This window comes from Pempheris klunzingeri, unplaced genomic scaffold (assembly GCF_042242105.1).
Source record: "Pempheris klunzingeri isolate RE-2024b unplaced genomic scaffold, fPemKlu1.hap1 Scaffold_63, whole genome shotgun sequence".
Taxonomy (NCBI): domain Eukaryota; kingdom Metazoa; phylum Chordata; class Actinopteri; order Acropomatiformes; family Pempheridae; genus Pempheris; species Pempheris klunzingeri.
In genome coordinates this window covers 51,009-75,726 of record NW_027254967.1, presented here as the reverse complement: position 1 = coordinate 75,726, position 24,718 = coordinate 51,009, and the positions used below count along the sequence as shown (strand labels likewise).

General features: G+C 41.6%; 1 protein-coding gene across 1 annotated transcript in view; it reads right to left on the bottom strand.

Annotated features, from left to right (window-relative positions):
* LOC139224825 (neurogenic locus notch homolog protein 2-like) overlaps nt 1–24,718 on the bottom strand; it is a 43,443-nt gene that overhangs the window by 17,446 nt on the left and 1,279 nt on the right. The window contains exons 2-5 of the mRNA XM_070856133.1: nt 14,724–14,805; nt 2,583–2,857; nt 770–977; nt 466–599 (exon numbers count right to left, since the gene is read on the bottom strand). Coding sequence (XP_070712234.1) covers nt 466–599; nt 770–977; nt 2,583–2,857; nt 14,724–14,805 — 699 coding nt within the window. The remainder of the gene's footprint in view (nt 1–465; nt 600–769; nt 978–2,582; nt 2,858–14,723; nt 14,806–24,718) is intronic.

Here is a 24,718-nt window from a genome sequence, read left to right as displayed (position 1 = left end):
TCCCCAAGTGGATACATATTTAAAACAATCAGCGGTATGACATTCCCTGGTTTAGGGAACTATGACACGTCCTGGTGGTATATACACAGCAGCTGTGTGTGTGTTTGTTGTGTCTACTTGTTAACTCTAGCACACTGGCTGTGTAGTGTATCTGATAGATCAGACTGTTTGCACCTCAAACAACATAATGTAACAATACAGACACCCAAAGCTACATTCATTTACACATAAACACCAGTTACAGTGTCATTTTTTGTCTCCTACTACATTCAAATGTCTTCTCTTTGATTTCCATTTGATTTCCTTTCTGCTTTCCCTCCCTCTCTGTCTCACCTGGTAACATAACTGTTGATGTATGTTGGTAAGTGATGGTTGGTTACCTTTTAAACATAGTATCAGTTTTGGTTTTTCTAGTCATATTCAGCTGAACAAAAGTCTAGCATTTCAAAATTTGAATCCTCCTACCTGGAAGACAGTGACACGAGTAGCTGGTTTCAGAGTTCTGGTGGCAGGTGCCTCCATTTAGGCATGGTGAGGGTGAGCAAGGGATGTACGAGCTTTCACAATGTCTGCCAGTAAACCCCAGGGCACAGGTACACCTGCAGCGATAACATAGTCCGTTTCATGCAGTTCATTTCATCGTCTTTACATGAAAACATCTGATAATTCTTAAGCAATTCAACTGTTTTACTCTAAAATTAATTTGTAGTAGGAAATCTTCCAGATAGGGACATACTTCACATTTGGTTACTAGAAACTAGATTCTCACTTGTAGGAACCAGGGCTGTTGATGCAAACTCCTTCGTTCTGGCATATCGAGGGTGTGACGGCACATTCATTTGTGTCATTAAGGCAGCGAGGACCTGTATAGCCAGGAGGACAGGAGCATGTGTAGCTTCCACCAGACAGAGAGCTGCACGTTCCACCATTGGCACAGGGACTAGACAGACAGCTGTCCTCATGCTCACACCTCGACCCTGGGAATGAGGAGAGAAAAGAGAAAAGAGAAAAGTATTAGCAAAAGCAACATGCAATGACAGGTATGTATTTATGGTTTTTCCAAACACATCTTATCATATATGTTGTCTTTTATGCCGTGACATTTTCAGGACAAATTAGATTTGCACCCTGTTTAACCCTCTCTAACCATGCATTGATTACATGCATGATTAAAGAGGGCTAATTAATAAGTACCAAACGTCACCAAACTGAACAATAGCACTCAATGTATCAAGGTTGTCTAAATGTCTAAATGTATTATTTTAATAACAGCCATCCTTCTGGAGCCATTAATGCATCAAAACACATTTGTTTTTGACAGATTTGTTTTCATTTCATCAGCAAGTGCAGTAATTCAAGAGAAAATTGCTGTAATAGAGTTACACAGTAAGGAAACTGTAGAAAAGGTTGTTTATGAAATTCCTGGATTTGCTGGACAGCGGGAAATTAACTGCTTATAGAACAGTGATGCAAAATCTGTTCTATAAAAACACTGAAGAAAAAGGACAACAGATCTTTATTGTTGCAGGGCTCCAGACTGCAACCCAAACAATCACATATGCAACCATTTTTTGTGAGTAGTTTCACGTTTCAAGTTTCACGTGGTCACATCCATGTGAATGCATGATGATCCACAGATGCTTGACGCCATACGCACAGCGCTTGTTGCGTGTATTCCTACTGGTGTCCAGCGTGTGATGCACGTGTACGCAGCAGCATAGAACTTAACCAAGCTTTCCATTTAGCTGATCACCTGATCCAAAAGTGAGGCTGTCTACTACTGATTATTTTAAAAAGCACAATGTGGAGAGAGACGAGGATGCTGGTTGGGAGGATGAGACAATGAGAGGTTCGACTGTATGATGAAAGTGCAGGCCGACAGAACCAGCAGAGATGAAAAGCCACCACTTTCCAACAATGCACAGTGGCGGAAGAAGTACTCAGATCTTTTTTGTAAAACCACATTATGGAAATACTCTATTACAAGTAAAAGTCCTGCAATAATTTTACCTAAGTCAAAATATGCTTTAAGTACCAAAAGTAAAAATATTCACTATGCAGGATTTCAGAATATCTATCATATTATTGGATAATAATTGGATTATAAATATTCTGGTTAATAATTACAATTGGTAAAGGTGGAGCTTATTTAATTCATTAATTCATTCACATACTGCTGGGCAGCTTGTGACCCTCCCCCATGGGGACCAGCAGAGCCTTATTGATGAATAATATAATTCATTTATTAATATTTTAATTAATCAATTAATTTAATTAATCTGATTCTGCAAAGTAACAGGTAACTAGCAGTAGCAGAAAACAGAAATACTCAAGTGAACTCCCTCAAATTTATACTTAAAAATACGGCACTTGAATAAATGGACTGCTTGCGAGGTACCTGTGGTTTTAAAATCATGCAATAGAAGCTAACCTATACTGAAGAGCTCGTCTGGAGCCGTGTTGGCAAGTGTACTTGCATTCAGTCTGTTTAAAAAAATTAATTAGTATTTAGGCAATAAACAAAAATTAAACGTCACTGCCCTAGTGGCGAATTCCTGCATGGTGATTAAACAGTGTCTCACCTGTCCATCCTCTAGCACACTCGCACTTGTACTTGTCCAGGGACAGCAGGGTGCAGACCCCTCTGTTGGCACAGGGGTTGTTGGGGTAACATGTGGAGTTCTGGGGGGTTTGACAGTGCTGTCCGGTGAAGCCAAGAGGGCAGGTGCAGGTGGCGCTGCCCGGTACAGGTACACCAGCTGACATGGACACGGAGCAGTTACCTCCATTCAGGCAGTAGCCGGGTTGACAAGGGTCCTTGTGGTGGCAGTATTCACCCAGAAAACCTGGTGCACACCTGGACACACACACAAAAACACAGAAATCAATAATGGAGCACACAAAGGCACAGACAAGGGTTTAAACCTAATGAACCATCAACACAGACAATAAAGTTGGAAGATAATGTAAGCAAAGAGACAAGTGTGCGTGTGTGTGTGTGTGTGTGTGTGTGTGTGTGTGTGTGTGTGACAGACAGACAGACAAACAACAAAACAAAAGAGTAAGTTTCAGTGAGGTGCACGTAGTACACCACATCAGACAACAGCATTGAGAGCACAGAGTAACTCTGCACAAGAGTCCTGTAGTACATTACAGTAACACATGTCAACACACATCAAAGAAACAAATGAACCAGGACAGATAAAAACTACTCTAATACAGTCATGTCACTGCTGTATAGTGATCCAAACAACAGTGTGTGGGGAGTACTAACAAAATGTGTGGCTGTGCGTAAAGACAATCTAGTTGTGAATGTGCCAGGTGGTGAATGGTTAAGGAACTGCATTTATTTAGTGCCTTTATCCCATGAAAGATATGAAGCTATTTACAGTACAAATCCTCATGCTTGACAGTACACACATAAACACACTGACACACACATTCATATGGCCTGCAATGAGCCAATTGACAGAAGAAGCTGAAGTTGTCTTAAGGACATGCTGCTAAGATGAGATAAGGATTGAAGTACAAACGATTACAGATATGAAATGCACTGTACCCAGAGCTGTTTACCCATAAACCCTGTGAGAGAAAAGAGGGAAGCTGAGCTCTGTGAGAGGGTTAAACTGGGGTCAGTGATGGCAAAGAAGAAGTTAAAAAGTAGAAGGATGTGAGGTGGAGTCATCTGGAAGTTGTTGACTGAAGCTTGGCAGAAACTAAAAAACAAGTGAAAAGCATCAGCATTTATTTGAGCAATGTCACAGTTATGCCTGCCATAAGATAAGTAATCCCATTTTCTACATAAATGTGTCCTCAGTATAGATGAGGAGTTTTTAAGAACTTAAAAACCTGTATGGTGTATTACTAGAAGAAAACTATCACTTATCTATCGTGTTATGGCCACATTTGGTCTACAAATGGTGTCAGGTTTTTTCTTCTGCTTATTCATCACCCCTTTCATTGGATTTCTTCTTTTCTTTTTTCCTCATTTTCAGTAAAGTGATTCAGACACATGCTGAGCAGTGCAGAGGAAATTACATTATTACACAAGATGTCCACTAGGCATCTCATGAGTGACGATGATCCCTTCGTCACTTTCTATTCCTCTGTTTTTTCTCAGTGCCTTCCACTTTCACCCACCACTTCCTTATGTGACAGCAATTGGTCAGAAGTGTATTGTTACTGAGGAAAAATGTTCTTAGTCTGGTAATTTCCTCTGCATTCTATTTTGATTAGCCCTCTCTTGCACTGTGTGTGTGTGTGTGTGTGTGGCACATGGCTGACACGCTGTCTGGGGACTCTGGGCGACAGAGCAGCCAGCTGCCTCTTACACAGGCCTGTAAACCTGCTTCCCTAGAGGGGCTCAGGTAACATAATAGGTGAGCAGAGATACACCACACAGTTACTGAGAGACATTTGCACAGAAAAAATGAATATGTTCTTTTCTATCCATAGCAAGCGGAAAAAAATTATTCTTACTTCATAAATAAGCATATCTAGAGCATTTACTTTTATGTTTGTAGCATATAAACACAAAAGGGAGGAATCAGAGATCAGTACTATGAGCCATATAAAACTGAAAGGAAACAGTGGAGATGGGAAATATTTGAAATTCAGTCTCATGCTTACTAACTTTTATTTATTATTGGCCACTCCACCCCAAAGCAGCTTGAAGATATTAGGTTGTGAGTGCATGGGAAAGTGGGAGAGTCATGAATCATGCCAGGCAGAAGTCTCGCAGATCAATCACATCTGCCGAGTATGATGTGTGAGTCACCCAGTGTCTCTTCAAATACGCCAAACAACAACATCTGGCCACAAATTCCCACTGCTTCACAAATACACACTGTGTCAAATGCAATGAAATTTACACCAGATTGAATAAGCACCATAATACTGAACTATATCTTCAGGATTTTTATAGTTTTCCATTTGTTTAGACTTGATATGACAGAAATCTCTTTACTATATTTAGATTTAAAGGATAGCTCCGGCGATAGTCTATATTTGTATTATTGCCAACAAAAGACTTAATCCTGCTTATTAGTATTTCCTATGTAGCCAAAGACTGATGTATCTTATTCCACACATCAGTAAGCCACACCATAGACTGCGTATGTGGAGTGTATGCTCACTATATGCTCTCTGCTAGCCACCGCTGAAAATAGTCCATAACAAATGTTCCATTTACTCTAGTTGAGTAAACTTTAATTACAGTACTGAAATAACTTTTTTAAAACATGAAAGTATAACTTTGTTGACCCCTATTTGAAAGATTTTCGGCTTCTGAAGGAAGGAATAGGCTGAGAGGCATAGAGGGGCAAGTCACACTGTACAGTACTGAGAGATGGACTAAGGTTGGTTGGTTTTGGGGTATTTTCATGGTATTTTTGACAGCACAGAATATCACCAACCTTTTCAATATATAGTTTAAGCCCCTAAAATATTCTCTAAAAATCCTCCATTTGCTCACACTCATGGTGCTAGTAAACAGACAAACCAGATGGTAGATTAGTGATGTATGATCTTCAAAGGCAGGTCAGGCTTTATGCCACCTCACCGCAGCTCTGACAGATTAGACATGGCCTCCCTAACTCTTCGCTGTCTCCGTCCCTACATCAGCATGTCTGCAGTGCGACCCCCTACACACCACACACCACATGCCTATGCACAAACACACACACATAAATACACAAACACAAAGACGTCCCTCCCCACTCCAAACACAAACACAGCTTGGTCGTGATATCACAACAAGGCGGCCGTCCTGGGAATTAGGGCTGCTCTTTTTTTCTCCTGGACAACCTCTCCGCCCCCTCTTAAGGAGTAATGACATGGCCCTCTGCCCTGTGAAATACATCACATTAGCAGGCTGTCACACAAAGAGCACCGTGTCCAGGTTAATGCCAGGTTTACATTTCACTGGGAACATTTCACACGTTTTCACTGTTGAAACTATGAAGAATATGAGACGTATTTTCAAAGTCAAGTATAGCCACTTCAGTGAGACAGAGGAAATCTGAAACTTGTGCTTTGTTGGAATGTTTAGCCTGATTACAAGTCTTTTACGCTTGGAATGAATCATTTTAAAAGGATTTCAAATGACAGAACTTTTGAGTTTGCCTGGTGAATCACTCAATGTGCACAAGACAGACAGAGAGGTATTGTATATCCTATAGAGCTGTCTTAGAACGCTACACCACCCTTCAAGAAGTGGGTTTTTTTTTGCTATTTTAAGATGCAATAAATGCAAATGCAATAAAATCAGTGCTGTCGAACCAGTGTTGAGAGAGCCACATGCCAAGGCACCACCAGGAAGCGATACCACCCTGTCCTTCAGGTTCCACTGCCAGATAGAGAGCTCATTATTAGCCTCTGGCGGTATCACTTGAGCTAGAGGCAAATAGACAAGGCTGTGCATGATTCACCTTATTGTCAGGGAGTGGTGTCTCACCGAAGAGGAGATAACCCGGCACACTGATACACTAGTCTGCCACTGAATATAACACTTTGAGACCGGTGTGATTCCTCTGACAAATGTTCATAAACACCACAGAGCACAGGCAAGAGTTTGCACACAGATTAATGCATACAGACACATAAACACACACAGTCAGCTCTACTTTCATGAACAACGCGGTAGAGAGGCCTTCTGCAGCCAAATTCATCTATGGGATCCTTTGTTTTGCTCCATGAGGACTTTTTTTCCTCCCTTTTCCTCCATCCTTCTCTTACTCCGTGCAATTTCCTGCAGCCCGTCTTCCCCTCTCTTTCTCACTCCTCCACCTCTCATTTCTAACCCACTCTTGAGGTGTCAGGTTTCTACAGCTGGTTCACATTAGCGCCCCCATCTCACGCACACCCCTCCCTCTCTCCTTCTCTCTGCACCCCCTCTCCTCTTCGCTCTCTCCCTCCTCCTCCTCTTCTACCTCATGCTGACCCCTGCCTGTCCGGCTGGCCGTGGTGGCCTCAATGAGCAGAGAAGGGTGGGTTGATTCTCACTCACTCATGTAATGTCTCCCACCTCCTTCATTCCTAATGCCTATGTCCCGAGCTCCTCTACTTTCTCATTTTCCTCCCATTCCCAATTCTTAACTCCCCATTTCTTTTGTGCTCATTCTCTCCTCCTACCTCTCCACCTTCCTCCCCTCCACAACAACTTCACCACTACCTCCTCCCCCAGCCACTATTCTAGTCTCAGCGACGCTTAATAATTCCATCATGCTCTCCCCCTGCAGCCATCACAGAGAAACGGTGTGAGAGAGAAAGAGGGAGAGCATAAAGCAGCTCACATTTCAATCCCTGGATCATTCCCTGACTTGGCTAGAGCATAGGTGGCCTATTCACTGTACTGCAGTCCTGTGTGTACATGCATGAACGTCACAAGAAAATCAGGTTAAGAATTGTTTGCTGTGGCGTTAATTCATGGCTATGCTGTTCGGTTGGTGAAGGAGGTAACATGAGTGCTACGGAAAGATGCCTGGTAAATCATTTTTTTAAAAAAGTGAGTTGTAGAGATACAACTAGATTGCATGACTAACTAGCTATTTGAACTGTGCCTGCAAATCTATCAGACCCAGACGTCTGGAGAAATTGTGATCCAGATCACACGACTTAAGTTTTGAAACTGCAGTGATTTAGATTAAGGATAGATATTTCCTTCTGATATCGATATACATCAGGGTATGGAGAGTGTATGCAAAATCACTGATGTTCAGAGCAATGAATTATGTTAGTCATTACATGAGACAAAAGTCTTATATGTGTAACTGAAAAACTCTCTTCAGACACTGGAAGACTACCATACCACCACCTAGAAGGTTGAGATGAACTTTCACAGTCATCTCAGACCCACAAGTGACACAAACAGGGAAGCACTTTCTAGACCTCAAAAGCTCAATGGTGCAGCCCAACAATGGGTGTGTTAATATATCTCTCTCTCTCTCTCTCTCTCTCTCTCAGTGGGGAGGTACACCAGCGTTTTACCTCATCCGTTCTGCTGAGAAAACTCCACACTGAATGCTTTGATGTCATTTCTTTACAGGCAGTTCAGGTAATTGCTGCTGCTACTGCTGTACACAAAAAATATGGGACCTTCATTTGACTTACAAAAGGCATTGATGCTTTAAGAAGTGAAATTACAGCTGCCCTGGACCCCTGAGAAAGTGTACCAAACAAATTCAGTGTTGTTTTAACCACTGCACATGAGCATACATGCCATAGAAGGGTCACTAGTAATTTAGCATAGTACAGCTCAAAGTTATGGCGAACGCAGAAAACCTGCTCTTGAAGGTGACTTCATCACCCAGATGTGTGCAAACCGAGCTCCCTGTGGCATTTAAGCAACTCTCGCTAACAAGTCAGACTGGGCCAAAGCAATAACAAAACACTACAGGTGGTTTTATAGCAGATGACATGCGGCCTTACTGTTTTAAATACAGACTGACAGTAATCACGCCCTGTTACAAAGTTCCATCTTGTCCACATATCAGCCAGCAAATCCTGCCCCCCTTTTAGAAACAATCACAAGCTGTAACAACCCGTGAGTTGAAAGTTAGGTACTGATCTGTAGGTACTGGTCATTTTTATGTACCATTACACCCCTAATGATAAATATCAAGTCCAGCACTAGAATAAGGAAGCGTCAGTGAGCTTATGACAGTGTTGATTAAAGTCAGACATCCCAACGAGGCTGTTTGTCCTATCACATAATGATAGTGAGTTCTGCCAGATCTTGCTCCTGTGCTGCCACAGAGTAAATTTAGTGTTGAAGGTCTGCCAATGGAAGAGAGAGAGACAGTGTAACATTTAGATCCATACATCAGCAGAGGAGTAGAGGCCTGCTCTGCCTTGGAAAATCAAAATGCACCTCAACTTAGATGTACATTTTCAATTATGGGATCTTTTTGTGGAAACTATGAAATGCAGTTATAGTGGGCTGGTGTATCTTTTTTTTTTTTTTAATCACTCTGTCACTTCTTGGCATAGTTTTTTTTCCTCTTAGGAGCTGAGGCAGCAAAATAACACCAAATAAAACCAAAGAGGAGGCGGACAGAGGTTGTGGCGGAGGTGTGAGAGTGATGTCAAAGTTATGTAGAAAGAAAGATGTAAAAAAGAAAAGAAATGGGTGTATAAAGTTAACAGAGAGGAATGGCAAAAGCCAGAAACCGAGACATGCAGAGAGAAAAGGGAGCCAGGGAGTCACACTCAAAAGCATCAATGCAGACAGAATAAAGGAGAGCAGAGCAGGGTGGAGTCCAAACTAGGGACATGTGGTAAAATCTCAGACTGTGTTTAGAAACAAGTTCAAAAGGACTCATCTGACTAGCTGTGGTGCACAGCACAGGACCCATTTTCACTCCATCAGCGATCTGTCTGCCTGCCTCTTTATGTTGATCTATCATTATCCTGTTTCTGTGGTTGTTTAAAGAGGAATCTCCAACAATAGGTTTGTCGGCCTATAAAAGTTTCATATGTAGATCTACGAGCCGCTAACTCATTTAGAAAACGAAAAAGAACATGGTGCACACTCTCTATTTAAGTTCACCTAATAATTGAATAGCTATCTTTTACCAAATGCATTGTTGCAGCCTGCCCATGTACACAGAATCAGAATCAGAATTCTTTTATTGTCATTGTGCAAAGAAGCACAACGAAATTGAAATAAAAAAAAATAATAAATAAATAAAAATGTGTGACCTTATGATAAAACTGAGGTCCATCAACGTGTGACAGAGAGCCACTTGTCACCTTACTGTATGTGGGTTTATGGTCTGGTTGCTACATTCCCCACTGTTTTGTAAAGCTTCTGCTTTCTGAGAGTGGGTTTGTGCGTCCAAATTTCCAAGCAGCCTGGTGTGCATCTGCAAGCTTGTGTGTTTTACCCTGTTTGCCTGTTTGTTTGCTTGTTTTTGTGATCCTCAAAAAGACAGTCCCGGTGACCTCTGACGACACACAATGTTGATCACACCCAGTCTAATGAGTTGGCACTAACAATCAGTCCATTAATCGATTAAAATTAACAGACAGCATTTTTAGTATTTGGTGAAGCTTTTAACTGATTTATGAATGATTGTAACATCTTTGGGTTTCACAACAAGCAGCTGGAGACGCCACCTGAGGCTCTGGGAAATAGCAATCACCATTTTTCACAATTTAAACAATTGATTACTCTAAACATGTCGATTTATCAGTACTAAAAATAAATCACAGTGGCAGAAAAGTACACTAAGTACATCATTAGTAACTTTACTGGATAATTTTGTGGTATTTGTACTTTACTTGAGTATTTCCAATTTCTGCTACTTTGATGATTTGACTTGATGATTAGAATTCTGTATTATTATAATAACATAGATTTTTCTGAAAAGGGCCTTAATGAGTACTTTTTGTACATTAAGGATAATTTGATACTAATACTTTTGAACTTTTCCAAAATAACATTTCAAATAATTCCTGGTGGTAGCCATAGTTGAGGTAATGAACAGACTACTCGTCTCATCAGACGGTGTCTGCATGTGAACTTGCCCTCGGCTCAAGGTGCCCCTGACTCTCCAGAGACAAACTCGCAGACAGAGCACATACACAAAGAAACTCTTATCATTGTGGTTCCAGTCTCAACCACATCTACAGTGCTGTTCGCTGGGATGTGGTAAGGAGATAAGTCTTTGGAGAGTAAGAGCGGGAAATCACTGCAGTGGGTTCCAGTCTCCTACTCAAGGGTTTGTTGACTTTAGTTTGGATCACATGCCTAGCCCAGTTAAAATCTGTGTAGGTGTGCCCGAGAGGGTGGGTGTTGTCTGCTGTGGAGTGGACATGAGGAACAAAATAGGAGTGATTCTCATTTTTCTCCTTTGTCTGTTTCCTCCATCCTCTACCTACTCTGGTACCAACTTCTTAAACCAAAAGACAAGAGACTGAGAGGAGATGTAGACTTTAAGTCACACCAGAATTCTTTATGTGAAGTTATGAGGCGACATAAAGTGGCTGAGACTGACAGACAACAGCCAGAGCAAATGATCCTCAACAAAGCTCTACAAGCACACAGATATGAATGGGAGACAGGGCAGGTATGACTATAATAAAAAAGAGAAGACCTGAACAACAATGGGGGTTGGAGGAGAAGGATTACGAGGCCTGCTGACTTGTGTCCAGAGGCATCTAAATCCCTGAAGCAGAGGGAGGGACCGAGGTATGGATGGATGACTGACAGTTTGATGAAGGAGGCGTAGCAAGAGGGAAATTACACTCCTCTCTCTGCTCCGCTTCTTCCTCACCCTCCTCCCCCACCCTCCATCCCCTTTTGCTGCTCTCTCATCATTAGCAAGGAGTTGTGCTCCGAGGTATTCCGCCTCAAATTACCTGAAAAAAAGACATCCTCTTTTCTTTTGGCCCTTTCTCTTCCCCTGTCTGCCCTGCAGGCAAATTCTACCTGTCAGATCAAAAGGGCAGCAGGTCTACACAACACAGAACTCTCTCCCCTCACTCTTAAGAAAACCTTTAACAAACTTGAAGGCATGACAGTGACTGAAAGAGAAAAACAGAGTGAGAAAAAAAGAGGTATTGAGGGGGAGGGAGAGTTAATCAGTTTGCACCATGGCCTAACAGCAGACAAAGAGATCTTGTTCTGGAGGAAAATAGGGTTTGGGCAACATAATGTGTGTAGCCTCACACATGCTCGGACTGCTCAGGTATTAACTTGGTGAGTCAAACTCCATGTTAGTGTCAGGAAGCCTCTGTGGCCCACAAACAAGACAGTTGTTTCTGTGCTCTTTGCCAATATCTCATCAGGAAAATATTTATGTATCTCTTCAGCAATGACCTGAGTTACAAACACCTACCGAGCAAACTTGTGACATGCACAAATCCACACTGAGACACACTCACAACACACACCTTCTTCCCACACCCAAGGCTGATAGCTTGCAGTGTCACCGGTTAGACGGCTTCTCTGCACCCTGCCCTGCTTGTCAGCTAGTCGACCTCTCCCATGCACTTAAAACTCTTTCTCACAACATTCTTCTTGTCCAAAATTGCACTTGAGCGTCCTATGCAAGCACAAATTTCAAATGTAAATGTTTTTTTCTGCAAATGTCTATGCCACTGTGATGCATGCAAGCACACACCTATTAATATATAATATATTCAAGCCTGAATGAAAAACATCTCAAGATATAAAATGGAGCCCTAAACAGACACAGACACGCTGGGGTAATTCTATGTTGTTCAGAGTTTAAAGGGAACTGAAGAGGAAGAGGCACTGGAGGCAAGTTGAGTAATGACAACATGCACAGAAGCTCACTCTGGTGCCAATCAAAACAGGGCCTCGTCTCAGCTGTGGATCCGTTTCCATACGGATATCAAACAAAAACAACACTGTCCTCACCTGTAAAAATGTATGAATATTATTTTCCTATTATTACACAAAATGAGAACTGACATCAGTCTGTTATATTAATTGTCAGTTTAATTAAACAGTTACTCCCAGTCTAACTGGTGCGTGATTCATGTGACATAAATATACTTGTCTGAGCCAAAAGGCCAAAGTGACTGTTTACTTACAACCGGCTGCCTTTAATACACCAAGGAGACTAATGAACGTAGAATTCAATTTTTACACAATGAGCCTTTTGACCAGCAGCCCAGTGCAGACAGGCCAGACAGAGACAAGTGCGTCCATTTGTGTGTGTGGGAGAGTGTGCGTGAGTACTTGTTCACATTTGCTTGTGGATAGCAGAAAACTGACTGACTAGTTAATCAGTCTAACAGTAGGCCTGCGCTCCGTCAGCTGACTCCTCTAAATTGTGAGACTCCTCTCTGTGTGATAGAGGCCTATCTGCTGTTTTTCTTTTATCATCAATATCATCTTTTAATTCACAGAAAAAAATATAGACTTAGTGGTCTGGACTGGAGACAGCTTGGCTGAGCAACAGTGAGAGTAAATACAAGAGAAATCTAATAATAATCTCAGACTTCTCAAAATTTTTTAAATTACTCCCTTCCCTTGTAAAAGCAAGGATTATATGTAAAGGATGTACCAACATATCGAATTTTGCCATAACAATAAAAACATCTACAGCAAAACTGGATTAGTATCGAACTGGATGCAGACATTGTTCAGCTGGACTTGGGTATGTCTGTGTAAAACCAACACACCAACATGTAATTGAAGACATCTTCACCTGTATGTGTTGATTAGCTGAATGAGACAAAAACAGACTGGAAGGCGAGTGCTTCTCCCAGCAGCGTGCCAAAGTAACAACTAATGCTATAAAAGTGTTTATCACCACCAACATATGAGCGTATGGTGAAAGTGCTTCAGTTCGGCTACATTGAGCCTTCACATGTGCATTTCAGTGCATTGTGTCTGCTGTATATATGAGTGCAAGCTGCAGTTGTTCAGAAATTATCAACAGATCATAGGATGTTACCATGGAGCTTTACTGACATTTGTGTTTGTGACATTGCATTGCGTGTATGCCTGTCATCCCGTATTAAGGAAACACAGCTCTGATTTTGGGTGTGATTTTTGATCCAGGCCAGTTGTTTAGAAAATCATCTAACCGAACCAAAATTAAAAGCTGCCCATCCTTGTCATTGAAAAGGTCATTCTAGCATTCTAGTTTTATCACATCTTTATTACTGGGCTAACCCACACAGCCATCACCTGTACCTCACTAGTTTAAAATGCAGCGCCCACACTGTTAATGAAAAGCAGCAAGATCACATCACGCTACGCCCATTCTGGCGTCACTTCACTGGCTGCCTGTATGGTTGAGAATTTACGGTAATGCAATAGTTGGCTCTCACAAATATACATTCTTCCACACACATGCACATACTACATGCCCTCTGTACCTGCAGTACAATGTGTATCTGTATCTCTTCAATTAGACAGAGAAAATATCAAACACTGATTAAGGAATGCAGCTTTCTCCTTCCCTTTTTACTGAAGTAGCAGAGTGCTGAAATTCCAAAAGCTCTGGGAACAGACGTGTAGTGTGATTCACATCACATTTGATGAAATATGATCAGGTTCATGAACCAGTTATAGTGTGTTTTTGTTGGGAATTTGGCTCGGGAGTGGCAGTGCAATTATAAAGACTGCTCTGTTGTAATTACAAATTAGGCTAGGCTGTCAGAAAGTGGAAAGCATAGATCAAATAGGCTACTGCTCTCCTTTACACTGCAGATAGTAGAGATTTATGTTTGCACAACAACACGGCATGCGCCAGGAAACAGATGGCTACACTAATGTGTGTCTGTGTCATCAATTACACAGAATAGGTTAATTACCTATAATACATTAAGAATGTCTCGTCATTGTCGTGATGTCCCTCAATAGACAAATCAATAGACAGTAAAATATGTTGGCAAAACCTAGAGCTATCTAGCAAGAGAGGAAGTAACAAAACCCCTGAAATGTCCTAAATAACTTATTGGAGGTGGAAATGTGTGTATTGGTATTGTTCCCAGTGCTGGTGTACTTTGTCAGACAGAGGAGTCTTTTATTCCCTCTTCCATGCCTGAGCAAAACCTCATGGTCCCGTGGACAGGCTGGGGTTGATCTAAAAACCCAATTTCTGCACTGACTTTCACATCCAACGATCCCCTTATGAAATGTTTCTGTTGCTGTGTTCATATTTTTGTTGTGTTGGGATGACGGCATGAGTTACGCTGAAAGGCCTGTGTGTCTGGTTACAGATGCAATCAGGCGATCTTACCTGCAGTATTCAGTGCCATTGTTAAAGGTCAGACATGTAGCGTTGTTAACACAAGGCGCCTTATCACCCATACACTGCAGACCTGCAAGAGACAAGAGACAAGTTAGAGAGTGGACAATAAGAGAAGCACTTCATTTGCTTAATGTTCAGTTAAATCTGCCAAAATTTTAAGTTAAGTGTGACCATCTAATTACTTCATGGCGTAATCATGAATAAAATGAATGTGAAGTTATGAGTGAAGTTAAAATGCTTCCAAACTGGTGCTTTCTTTGATCGTTGTTGGTATGAAACTGATAACGTGTTGCTGGAGTGCCAAGTGCCAAGCAAATGCAGATTATCTTATTCTTTGTAACAACTTGTATCAGTAATTTACAATAGTATAACACTATGCTACCACATGATACCACTCCCCATTGTTCAACAACCCATTATTTAGAAATCCCTATAGTCTAAAAAATGTCACATTGGATCTTCTCCTGCCACACTGACTATGAGGTAGAGAGACCTGGATGCCCTGCGTCAGAGCCCATCATGGGTTCGCAGGGTCCTGAACCACACGCTGAACCTACCCAGTTATGCAGCAGGCCTCTGACAAGCATGTTTCTAAAACCCTCAAGCAGAGTTCCCCAAGCATGGGGTCTCCATGTTGCCTCGTTTTGTCTTTGCTTAACCTTGGGCCCCGCATACTCCAGCACACTTAAGATTTTTGGGATTATTGGGGTTTCGCAATAATGGGCCGTTGGTTTGTTGTAGCCTAATCTTTATCTGCATCTGTGTAGAAATATATCATTGCTTTAATAAGGATGATTGCACATGCAAGAAAGATGTGCGAATGCTGGTTTAAAATTTGAATGTCAACATTATGAATGAAGCTTCGTGGCTTGAAACAGTTTGGTACAGCCCCAATTGCATAATGTCAATGGTATCACATACTGTACCACATAGGGTGTTTAAAGACAACCTTCACACATTAGAAGTTGTAGTTTCAGGAACGTAAGTTTCCTGATTAAAATGGACAGATTGTATATTGTGAAAATGACTGCTCTGACTCAGTGATCCACTGTACAGTTATTCACCAGATTTAATGGAACACAACGTCCAACGTCTCATTCTTGATTTACTGCATCAACACACAGACACCGTGAGGATTTCGTCCTCCTGCATCATGTCCCAAAAAGTGAAAATACAACTTTTATGTAAATCAAAGAAATAATCTGTTTAAATTACAAGAAAATGAATCCAAAGCCTGGTAGATCTAACCTTGCGTGCTGAGTTGGCACTGCTTGAATCTAATTCAGGACTTCACCCAAAAAAATGTCTGGCAGAGGTGGTAACACACACACACACCTGAGGGAAGCCCTCCACAAAGTCTGTGAGTTTCTCCTCCTTCCCCTCATCCTTATAGAGATAATGCAGAAGGCTAGCCAACTATAAAAAGCCAGCCTGAAACCAGCCAGTGGTCACAGGGCAGCCGGATGGACAGAAATGAGCCTTGACGAAGACAACAAAGCCCAACTATCTGTGAGCTAGTGAAACACTCATAGCCAGACACATCAGCTATTGTGTGGCAATAGTGTTCAGGCCGCCAAAGACACATAGTTTAAGTGGTCTTCACGCACACCATGCTGGCAGAGCATGCCTCTGTTCTTTATTTATCAATGTGATATAGTAGCCAAATAAAAAGACCTTACTGTTAAGCGTTAACTTTTACAAATGTTGCTATGTTAAGACTTTGTTTCATTTATAGTCTCACATGTTTTAGCGGTTATGTGATTCATCCCCACTTTCTAGAACAGAGCTCTTTTGACAAAACTGAGGGTAGGTCAGCTGATTTAGAAGAAGCTGCATCTTCACAAAAGTCATTGCATTACAGGAAGTGTGCTGAAGAATGGTGTTACTTCCTGTGCCTAGATTAATCAGTGTCACTCTATTTGAGGAGTCCCTGTGAAGGTTAACCATTATCAGCCCTATTTGATATGATTTAGCAGTGTTAAAACTTGGACACATGTAGTTAGTTTTAGTTGCTGTACGTTCAGGGTCCAGTCTCTGAACTGCTCTGGTCTTGGACTAGTGCCTTAGGGGCAGGCTGACAGACATAGGCCATTAGACATGGGGATACCATACATAAACCACTGTGAAATTCATAATCCCCACAAGCACGCGCACACACACGCGCACACACACACACACACACACACACACGCATGCCTCTATGTGCGCAACTGCACAGGCGTCCACTGTAATAAAGTATGAGTTGATATGAGACTACTGCCGCACTACCAGAGACCACAGAATATAAATATGTGCTATTTTGAGACTAATTCTGTACTGAGCAGTCATACGGTGCTCACACTAGCTACGAGTCAACACAAGAAAATCATGCTCACATTACAGCACAGCGCAGACAGCAGATGATGCACACATATGTGGTTAAACAGAACACTGTGACACAGTGGAACTTTCACTTTTGGCTTTGATCGGATTTAAGTCGAAGTTTAATGCAAAATCATGTTTAATCTGCTTCTGAATAAACCATAAAAACTTGAAATTTTATTACTGGACAGTAAATCTGGGCAACACACCATAGGACACGGCTGATACCAGTCATTGAGCAGTGAGCTGCAAGATCAGCAGAAAATAAAAGTCATGCTGAGGGGGAGGAGGAAGGGAGACCTGAGAAGACCAATGCATACGACAGGGGGAGTGACAGAATGGAAGCAAGAGAGCAGAGACAGGAAAAAGTTACTCTCATCTCTTGACTGGTTTGACGAGCTTCCCATGCACGCTGTTGTAATGCCAGACGCAATGATCTTACCAGATTTGGGACAGCCTGCCTCCTATTACGCCATTTTAACACACACACATGCAAAAAACAATAGCCCCATGATGTAGAGGTCACAAATTTCCCGACCGAAAGTTCAGAAAGGTTTCCGCAATCTGTCCCTCTGGAGTAAAACAAACAACAAAACAAAACGTTCACACACAGTCAGATGGTTTTCTACCTGGCTGTTCTCACACTTCACTATCAATGAAGCATGGACAGGAAAATTTCCCAGGAATGAGAGCCTTGATAAGACTCAATCAACAAAGTCAACAGTGAAACTACGGGCAGATTGTGTGAGCAGAGACAGAACACAGAGCTATCTGACAAGTATCATAGTGCATAGTACTTTATAGTATTTGTAGTAGTGATAGTGTGCTAGTCTTATTAGTATTATTTGGACCCTTCCTGGTCTTAACTAGTGATGCATCTACCAGCTTTATGTGTCTATTACATTTGTCTGTTAAAGGTTAATGGGGAGGGGGTGGGGGGGGGGGCTACAGTGAGCTATGTATCTGTAAACATGCCATCATATAGAGTGTGAAAACAGAAAATCGACATACACGGATGATAGATCACTTTTCTCAAACTTTCCTCAATGACCTCAATACAACAAATGTTAGTAGCCTTATTTGCATAGCACTTTTCAAGCATAGTTACAATGTGCCTCTGCAACAAAAAACATAAGAGAAGTAAAAATCTATACAACGAATATTTGAGTGTTGACAAAAAGGGGAAGCTTCTGGTCTGCTGTTAGTTTCATTATGTAGATGTGGCAACGGAAAATTATTCACTGTGCTGCTGCATGGAAAGCGAGAGAGGTCCTCCAAGCAGTGGCAATAGGTATGTTTCCATCCACCTGTTTTTATGTGCATTTTATGTGCAAAATTGGCATATCAAGAAAGAGCAGATACAATAAAGCTAATAGCAACAGACTCAGTCATGGTATCTGCTTTAGCTTATTCTACTGTAGAAAAAGCATTAAAGTCCAACTGAAGCCACATTTAGTCATCCCTTTTTGCAGCCAAAATTTTTTTTTACATTTTTTGTTAATCTAAATGGACTGAAGTGACATTAACAGGTACATTTCCATGCTGTTTAATGTGCTGCCGCTGAGCAGCTAATTAGCCACCTAACGTCAGCCTTCAAACTGACATTAGCAGAGAACTTTTTCCCTGTTAAGGTTTGTTTGGTCACTTGTTCATCAAGCTATAGTAGCGGACAAGATGTGTGCTCGTGTTTGTTAGATACCAAGGAGGTTAGTTAGATAACTAGGGGGCGCCATCATGACACCAGACAAGACAAGTGATTTACAGATATTTACAAAACAAAAGCAATTTAATTTCAGTTGGACTAATTCTTTCAATCAGCAATCAGCTAATTTTCACCTTGAATAACCCTGACTCTGCCCCGGGGTTGAACATTGCGAGACACTTTCTAGCTCCCGGCACTTGTGGAGTCTTGAGTAAAGGCAAGCCCGTCATTGTTTGTGACACTATTGCATCATCATAACAGAGGATGACATCAATTAGTCATAGTTTTAAAGCAGACTGCCTTATCTGTGGGAACCTGGAAGCCCCCATAACTTATAGCAGTTTCTTGTGAATATTAAACAAAGCCGTCTGAATACTGTCTGTCTCAACAATTATTAAACAGACTGCCGTGAACCTTGTACATACATTCTTAATACAGTCTTAATATTGTTTTATTATTATTCAAAATAACTTTTCTGCATGATCAGCAGCTCATTTGTTTTTCTTTCTATTAAAATGTTCACCTTCTATAACTAGAAGCATTTACTGAGTGGTGAAGGGCAGAAACCACAACTACTTTTGAATAAGTAGTGACATAAATTCCAGCTAAAGATAAGTTTAAACCAAACTCTTCTTTTTAAATCTGGCTAGTTTTCTGTGAGAATCTGTAAAAACTGAAAGCACACAGACGTCATGTGAATAAAATTTAAGTTTAAGAGAAAAGCAGAAAGCACATCCCTTAACGGTGTAGACCAAGAAAATGAGAGGGGAAGCCTGGTTGTTGCGCTCAGCTGGCATTACACTGGTTCCTCCCTCAGCACTCGCCACTGCTTTGTCACCGACACCACAGCGGGTCCCTAGAGAGACCCGGCCATGTCAAGAGAAGAAAAAAAGACTGTCAAAGATGTAGAAAGAGGAGGGGTGAGGGAGGGAGAGAGATAGACAGGGCTTTGAGCTAATAGCTGAGGATTGAGATGGGGAAGTAATTATGAGAATACAGACAAAGACTGCACACGAATGGGTGTCCCTGAGCCCTGGCGCACATCCATACAGCGGAGGGCAGGAAGTTGTTCGCACTGAGTGAGGAAGTAACCCCATTTCCTGGAATTGCTGTACAAGCCTCTATATCCAGCAGGCCAAACAGTCGTCATGGTAACTTGCAATAAAATACCCTTCGCTCAGCATGGAAGGAGGGAGACGAGGCTCAAACTAAACACTGTTACCCTGAGGGAAACTTCACTGGCCCACACAAACAGCAGATGAACCAAGCAGATGAACCAAGCAGGGGCTTTAAGGCCTCAGTCTGCCAAGTCAGCTTCAGTGTTGAGGGTGGTGACATACCGTAACACACAGATCAGCGCCAACAGAAACAGTAAAACTTGTGATTAATAGGGATGTCTCAAGTTCATGTATCTTTTCAAGATAGATCAAGCCATACTTAAATGCAACAGTACCCGCATTACTAAACTCGATCCACTTCCGACTTTTTGTTTAATGTAACCTATTGCACTCTGGGTACACATTAAAACACTGAAACCTAGACAAGAGAAATGCACGAGTGAGCCACAGACTGACATCAACAGTAGCTTCAATTGATAACAATTAGATTAAGATGGAGGACATCTTGATTGGAACGGCTCCAGTAATTAGTCTGCTACGCTCCCAACTGAGACGGCCTCCTTGCTGCTGTAATTACTTACTAAAGTTCAGAGAATCTCATCTGTGTGTGTGTGTGTGTGTGTGTGTGTGTGTGTGTGTGTGTGTGTGTCTGTTGGAGGGAGAAAAAAACAGAAACAGGGCGAGCAGACGAGACAAGCCTAATGCAGGGACTTTCCCTTGCTCGTTCATATTCAACTTTCCCCCCCCTCCAATTCTTTTTTTTAAATTATGATTTAAAAAAAACAACCTCAGGACCAATGTGCAGACATGCTTAGTTACATTTACATAGTTTTAGATTTTGTAGCTATAAACTGAAGTGTCGAGTATTTTAAGATCTACTCCGATAACTGGAACCAGACTCTGTCTGTGAGTCTATCCACAAAAAGAATGTAAACAAAATACATATCCAGTGATACAATACCATGTCCGCAGAATAAGACTCAACTCACTTGAACTGCTCACCAACAGCTCCTGAGACAGGCCGACAATGGGCTGTTTTGATATTATGAATTCAGAGGAACATGGTACAAAGTCAAACATCCTTTCATCCTAATGAGTCAAATGTTTTTGTCAGAGTGTATTTCAGACCTCATGCTGTGACAGATTTTGGTAAAAGTTTATCATCATTCGTTTAGCTTGGAAGTTGCTGAGTTTACCAGATTTGAATCAACAGTATCTGAACAACAATGACCAGTGACAACAATGGAAAACCATATCCCAATGTGATTTTTTTTTTCTCATACCAACATAGATGGTTGGTTAACCATTAAAAATGATTTCCACTGGTCTAGTTTGGCTAAAAATACAGACTTCTCTCTCCATTCCCCTTGTATTTTTATATGCAACCTTTCCATAGTTAATCAGAGCAGAGGTTTAAAGACATCAGGTTAATCGCTGGGTGACAAACAGTAGGAGCAAATGGACAGTTACCTGACCAGAGCCAGCGTCTTTCTATGCACTGGCAAATCTTTATTGATACACTCTGCTTTAACCAGATAATAACAGATGGTAGTAATTCGAATGTATAATACCTTTGAAATATTCCACAATGTAAAATAGTCTAGTCAATTCATATCCACATCCTAGTACTGAAATAAGACTGATTATATGCCACAAATTACAGCTGACTGAAACACAGGACTAAATGAATACTGCGACCCATTACCCATTACGAGTTTCCCCCCCTTGTCCTGCCTGATGTGGTCTGCCTGGTTCATTACTCTGTGCACCCTGCCTGAATGTCTCCAGGATTACGGGGCTGTGTTGGCCAAGGAATGCAGGCCAAAGTAATTCCCTGTTAATTTGCTAACCTGTTCAACAGTGCAGACACAACGCTCTGTAATCCTCTCGACCTTCACAGCCACAAACACCACCCCCTATAGTAACAGTGCATGCGGTTCATGTGAGGCATGCACCTAGTTTCATTCATATTTTGACTGGCATTTATTTAATGCATGAGGATCAAACACACTAAGAGCTAACTGGTCGAGCGGACATTGGCGCAGTATTAGAACTGTGAAGAAAAATGGTAACAGGCCCATAACTATGGCTTTCACCTTGTCTGCTATGCATTTCAACTTCAAGACTTTAATCGTCGTAGGTCTGTGAGTTAACGTCTATTCTAAGCCCACAGAGGCACACACATATGTTCTGTATGTGTGCATGGAAATACAGACACACATACATCTGGAGCACAGTCGCACAGACCATCACCCAATGGCTCATACAGTTCCACACATTATTTACTACTCTCTCCCACTACAACCAAAAACTAGGGAGCTAAACACATGTGGAGGCCTGGCTTTTTAACTACACTACTAATCAAAAGGGTGGAGAAGGCTGAACTGAATATAACATACTGAAGCAATGGTAAATTTATCTTACAGAGATTGCAGGGAGCAGATGGGAAGAGATAAAAAAGAAACCAACGGGAAAGCTTGGAGGGTGTCACAGAGAAGATGTCTTAAGCCACATTAATAACACAGCCACAAAGCAGTGGGTAGAGCTGGTGGTCCGTAAATAATGCAGTGTTGTGGGCAGATCAATAAATATCTTTGTCCTCAGTGGGCAGGGCGAAGCATGGCGCAGATAAATCACATTTCACACCAGGCTCCAGCAGTAAACCATGGGCGGCACAATTGTTGGCCTTTGTCAGTTTGTATCCACAATGCAATACATACACACACGCAAATAGATACACACACGCATGTCAGCTGTCTGCCGTTCGCCCTGGGCAAATATATGCAACCATCCACATGACCACACCATAGGAGTATCACCATGTCGTGTGCCACAAAGATGGCACCTACGCTTCCTCAAGAAGCAGATTAACATTCAACTACGTCACTAGACTGTAGCAGTGTATTAACCATGTTCCTGCATCCACCCAGAGGGTCTTCATTTTCTTCTACAGGCCCTAAAATTACAATTCAATGACGTATAAGAATTTATACTTGTTGCTCAAATAGCAAAACAAACCACATAATTTGTTGTTAAATGCCAGTGTGGTCTCTGGTACGTTGTAACTGGTAATTTAGGAATATGTCACACATCACCTTTTGCAGTCAGAGCTTAGTAACACTGAGCACAAAGAACATACTGATAGTATCATCTGCTTCAGACAATGAAAAGTGGCTGATTAATGTAGCACAGGGAGTGTGCTGTGCCCCATTTTCACTGTCTCAGGATTATGTTCTTTAGCTGTACTGTTGCATGCAGTCTTGTCTGTAATAAAAATTTCCACTGCCTGTTCACAGCAGGGAATCTTTGTTGTGGCTCACAATATTGTGGTCCATTTGAGGAGTAAGGTCAAACTGTTCCTCCCCAACAGAGCTGTACTGCACTAAACTGATCTGGTTCTACATGTGTGATGAGGCAGGTAATCTTTGTTATGAAACTGTATGCACGCATCATATTAGCAAACTTAGGACAGATTTTTATTGTGAAGAAGATACAAGAAGTGAAGTGGTCACAGCGATTAGCAAATGACTGCAAGCTCCTTAGAGAATTTGATGAAATTTTTTTTTTATAAAATATCAAATTCTATCAAATAAAACACAGCAAGATACAGACATTTTGACACAGTTTTGTTGGCATTGGTAAAACAAAACAAAAAACACCCACAGTGAACTGGTTGAAAACAAAGCCGCAGACTGCAGGCTACAGGCACCGATTGCAGCGTGAGTAAACCTCAAACCTCCCTTACGTCATCAAGGTGAGCAACACCTTCTAACATGCCATCCTGTCATGTGGAAAACCACTTGTCCCTTGCACCCATCACAGGCTGCGATAACAGTTGATGCATTACGGCAGTGCCCCAGCTACTGGGAACTTTAGCATTAGCAGGAAAATGGATAGGTGAGGATGGAGAGGGGAAAGAAAAGAAAATCATGGTGCACAAAGAGAGTGTGTGTGTGTGTGTGTGTGTGTATGTATGTGTGTGTGTGTGTGTGTATGTGTGTGTGTGTGTGTGTGTATGTATGTGTGTGTGTGTGTGTGTGAGAGAGAGAGAGTGAGAGAGAGAGAGAGGCTGAAAAGAGAGGGAGGGAGGAATGTCAAACACCAACAACATTCCTCTGCCTCTCCTTGCACTGCCTGCAGCACTTTTACATTGTCTTTTCTTCTTTTGTGTCACTTCTCCGTTCACAAGTCACCTATAGTCCATGAAAAAACATGAGCAAGAATAGCACGGCTGCATGTATCAACTCTGAGCTAAAAGGCTAGAAAATCATGTGAGATGACACCAGATTCTCTGCCTTGGCACACTCACACAAAGGCCTAAAAGGGTACAAGGCTACGTCTTGTTTCCCAGAACAGCCACAGAAACAAATGTAGTAGGTATATGACAGTGTTTACACGCCTTTGTGTTTGCAGAACAGCTTTACTACAAGCTAAAATTATTTTCTATACCATACGCTTTTCTATATTTTAGCATATTTGGTTACATCTCAAGTACAAGCTCTGTGTTAGATACCAGCCAGTGTGAGCCACAAGGCCCAAAGGTACTTTTAATGTTTCTGTGCAAGACAACCTTTCATTCTTCGGAGTAGTTCCTAATCCACTGTGAGCTGACTCCAGACTTAAACATGTATTTTAGAACCTGCTATTGGACTACTAGAATTAACAAACTCTAAGAAGTGCTTAATTCAAGATAGGTGCATTAGTAAGTAAACCAGTTAACCTGGTATATGCTGTTTAAATACACATGCACACTGCCAGCAATTCTATGACAAATACACAGCACAGGTGCATGATTTGAGTGA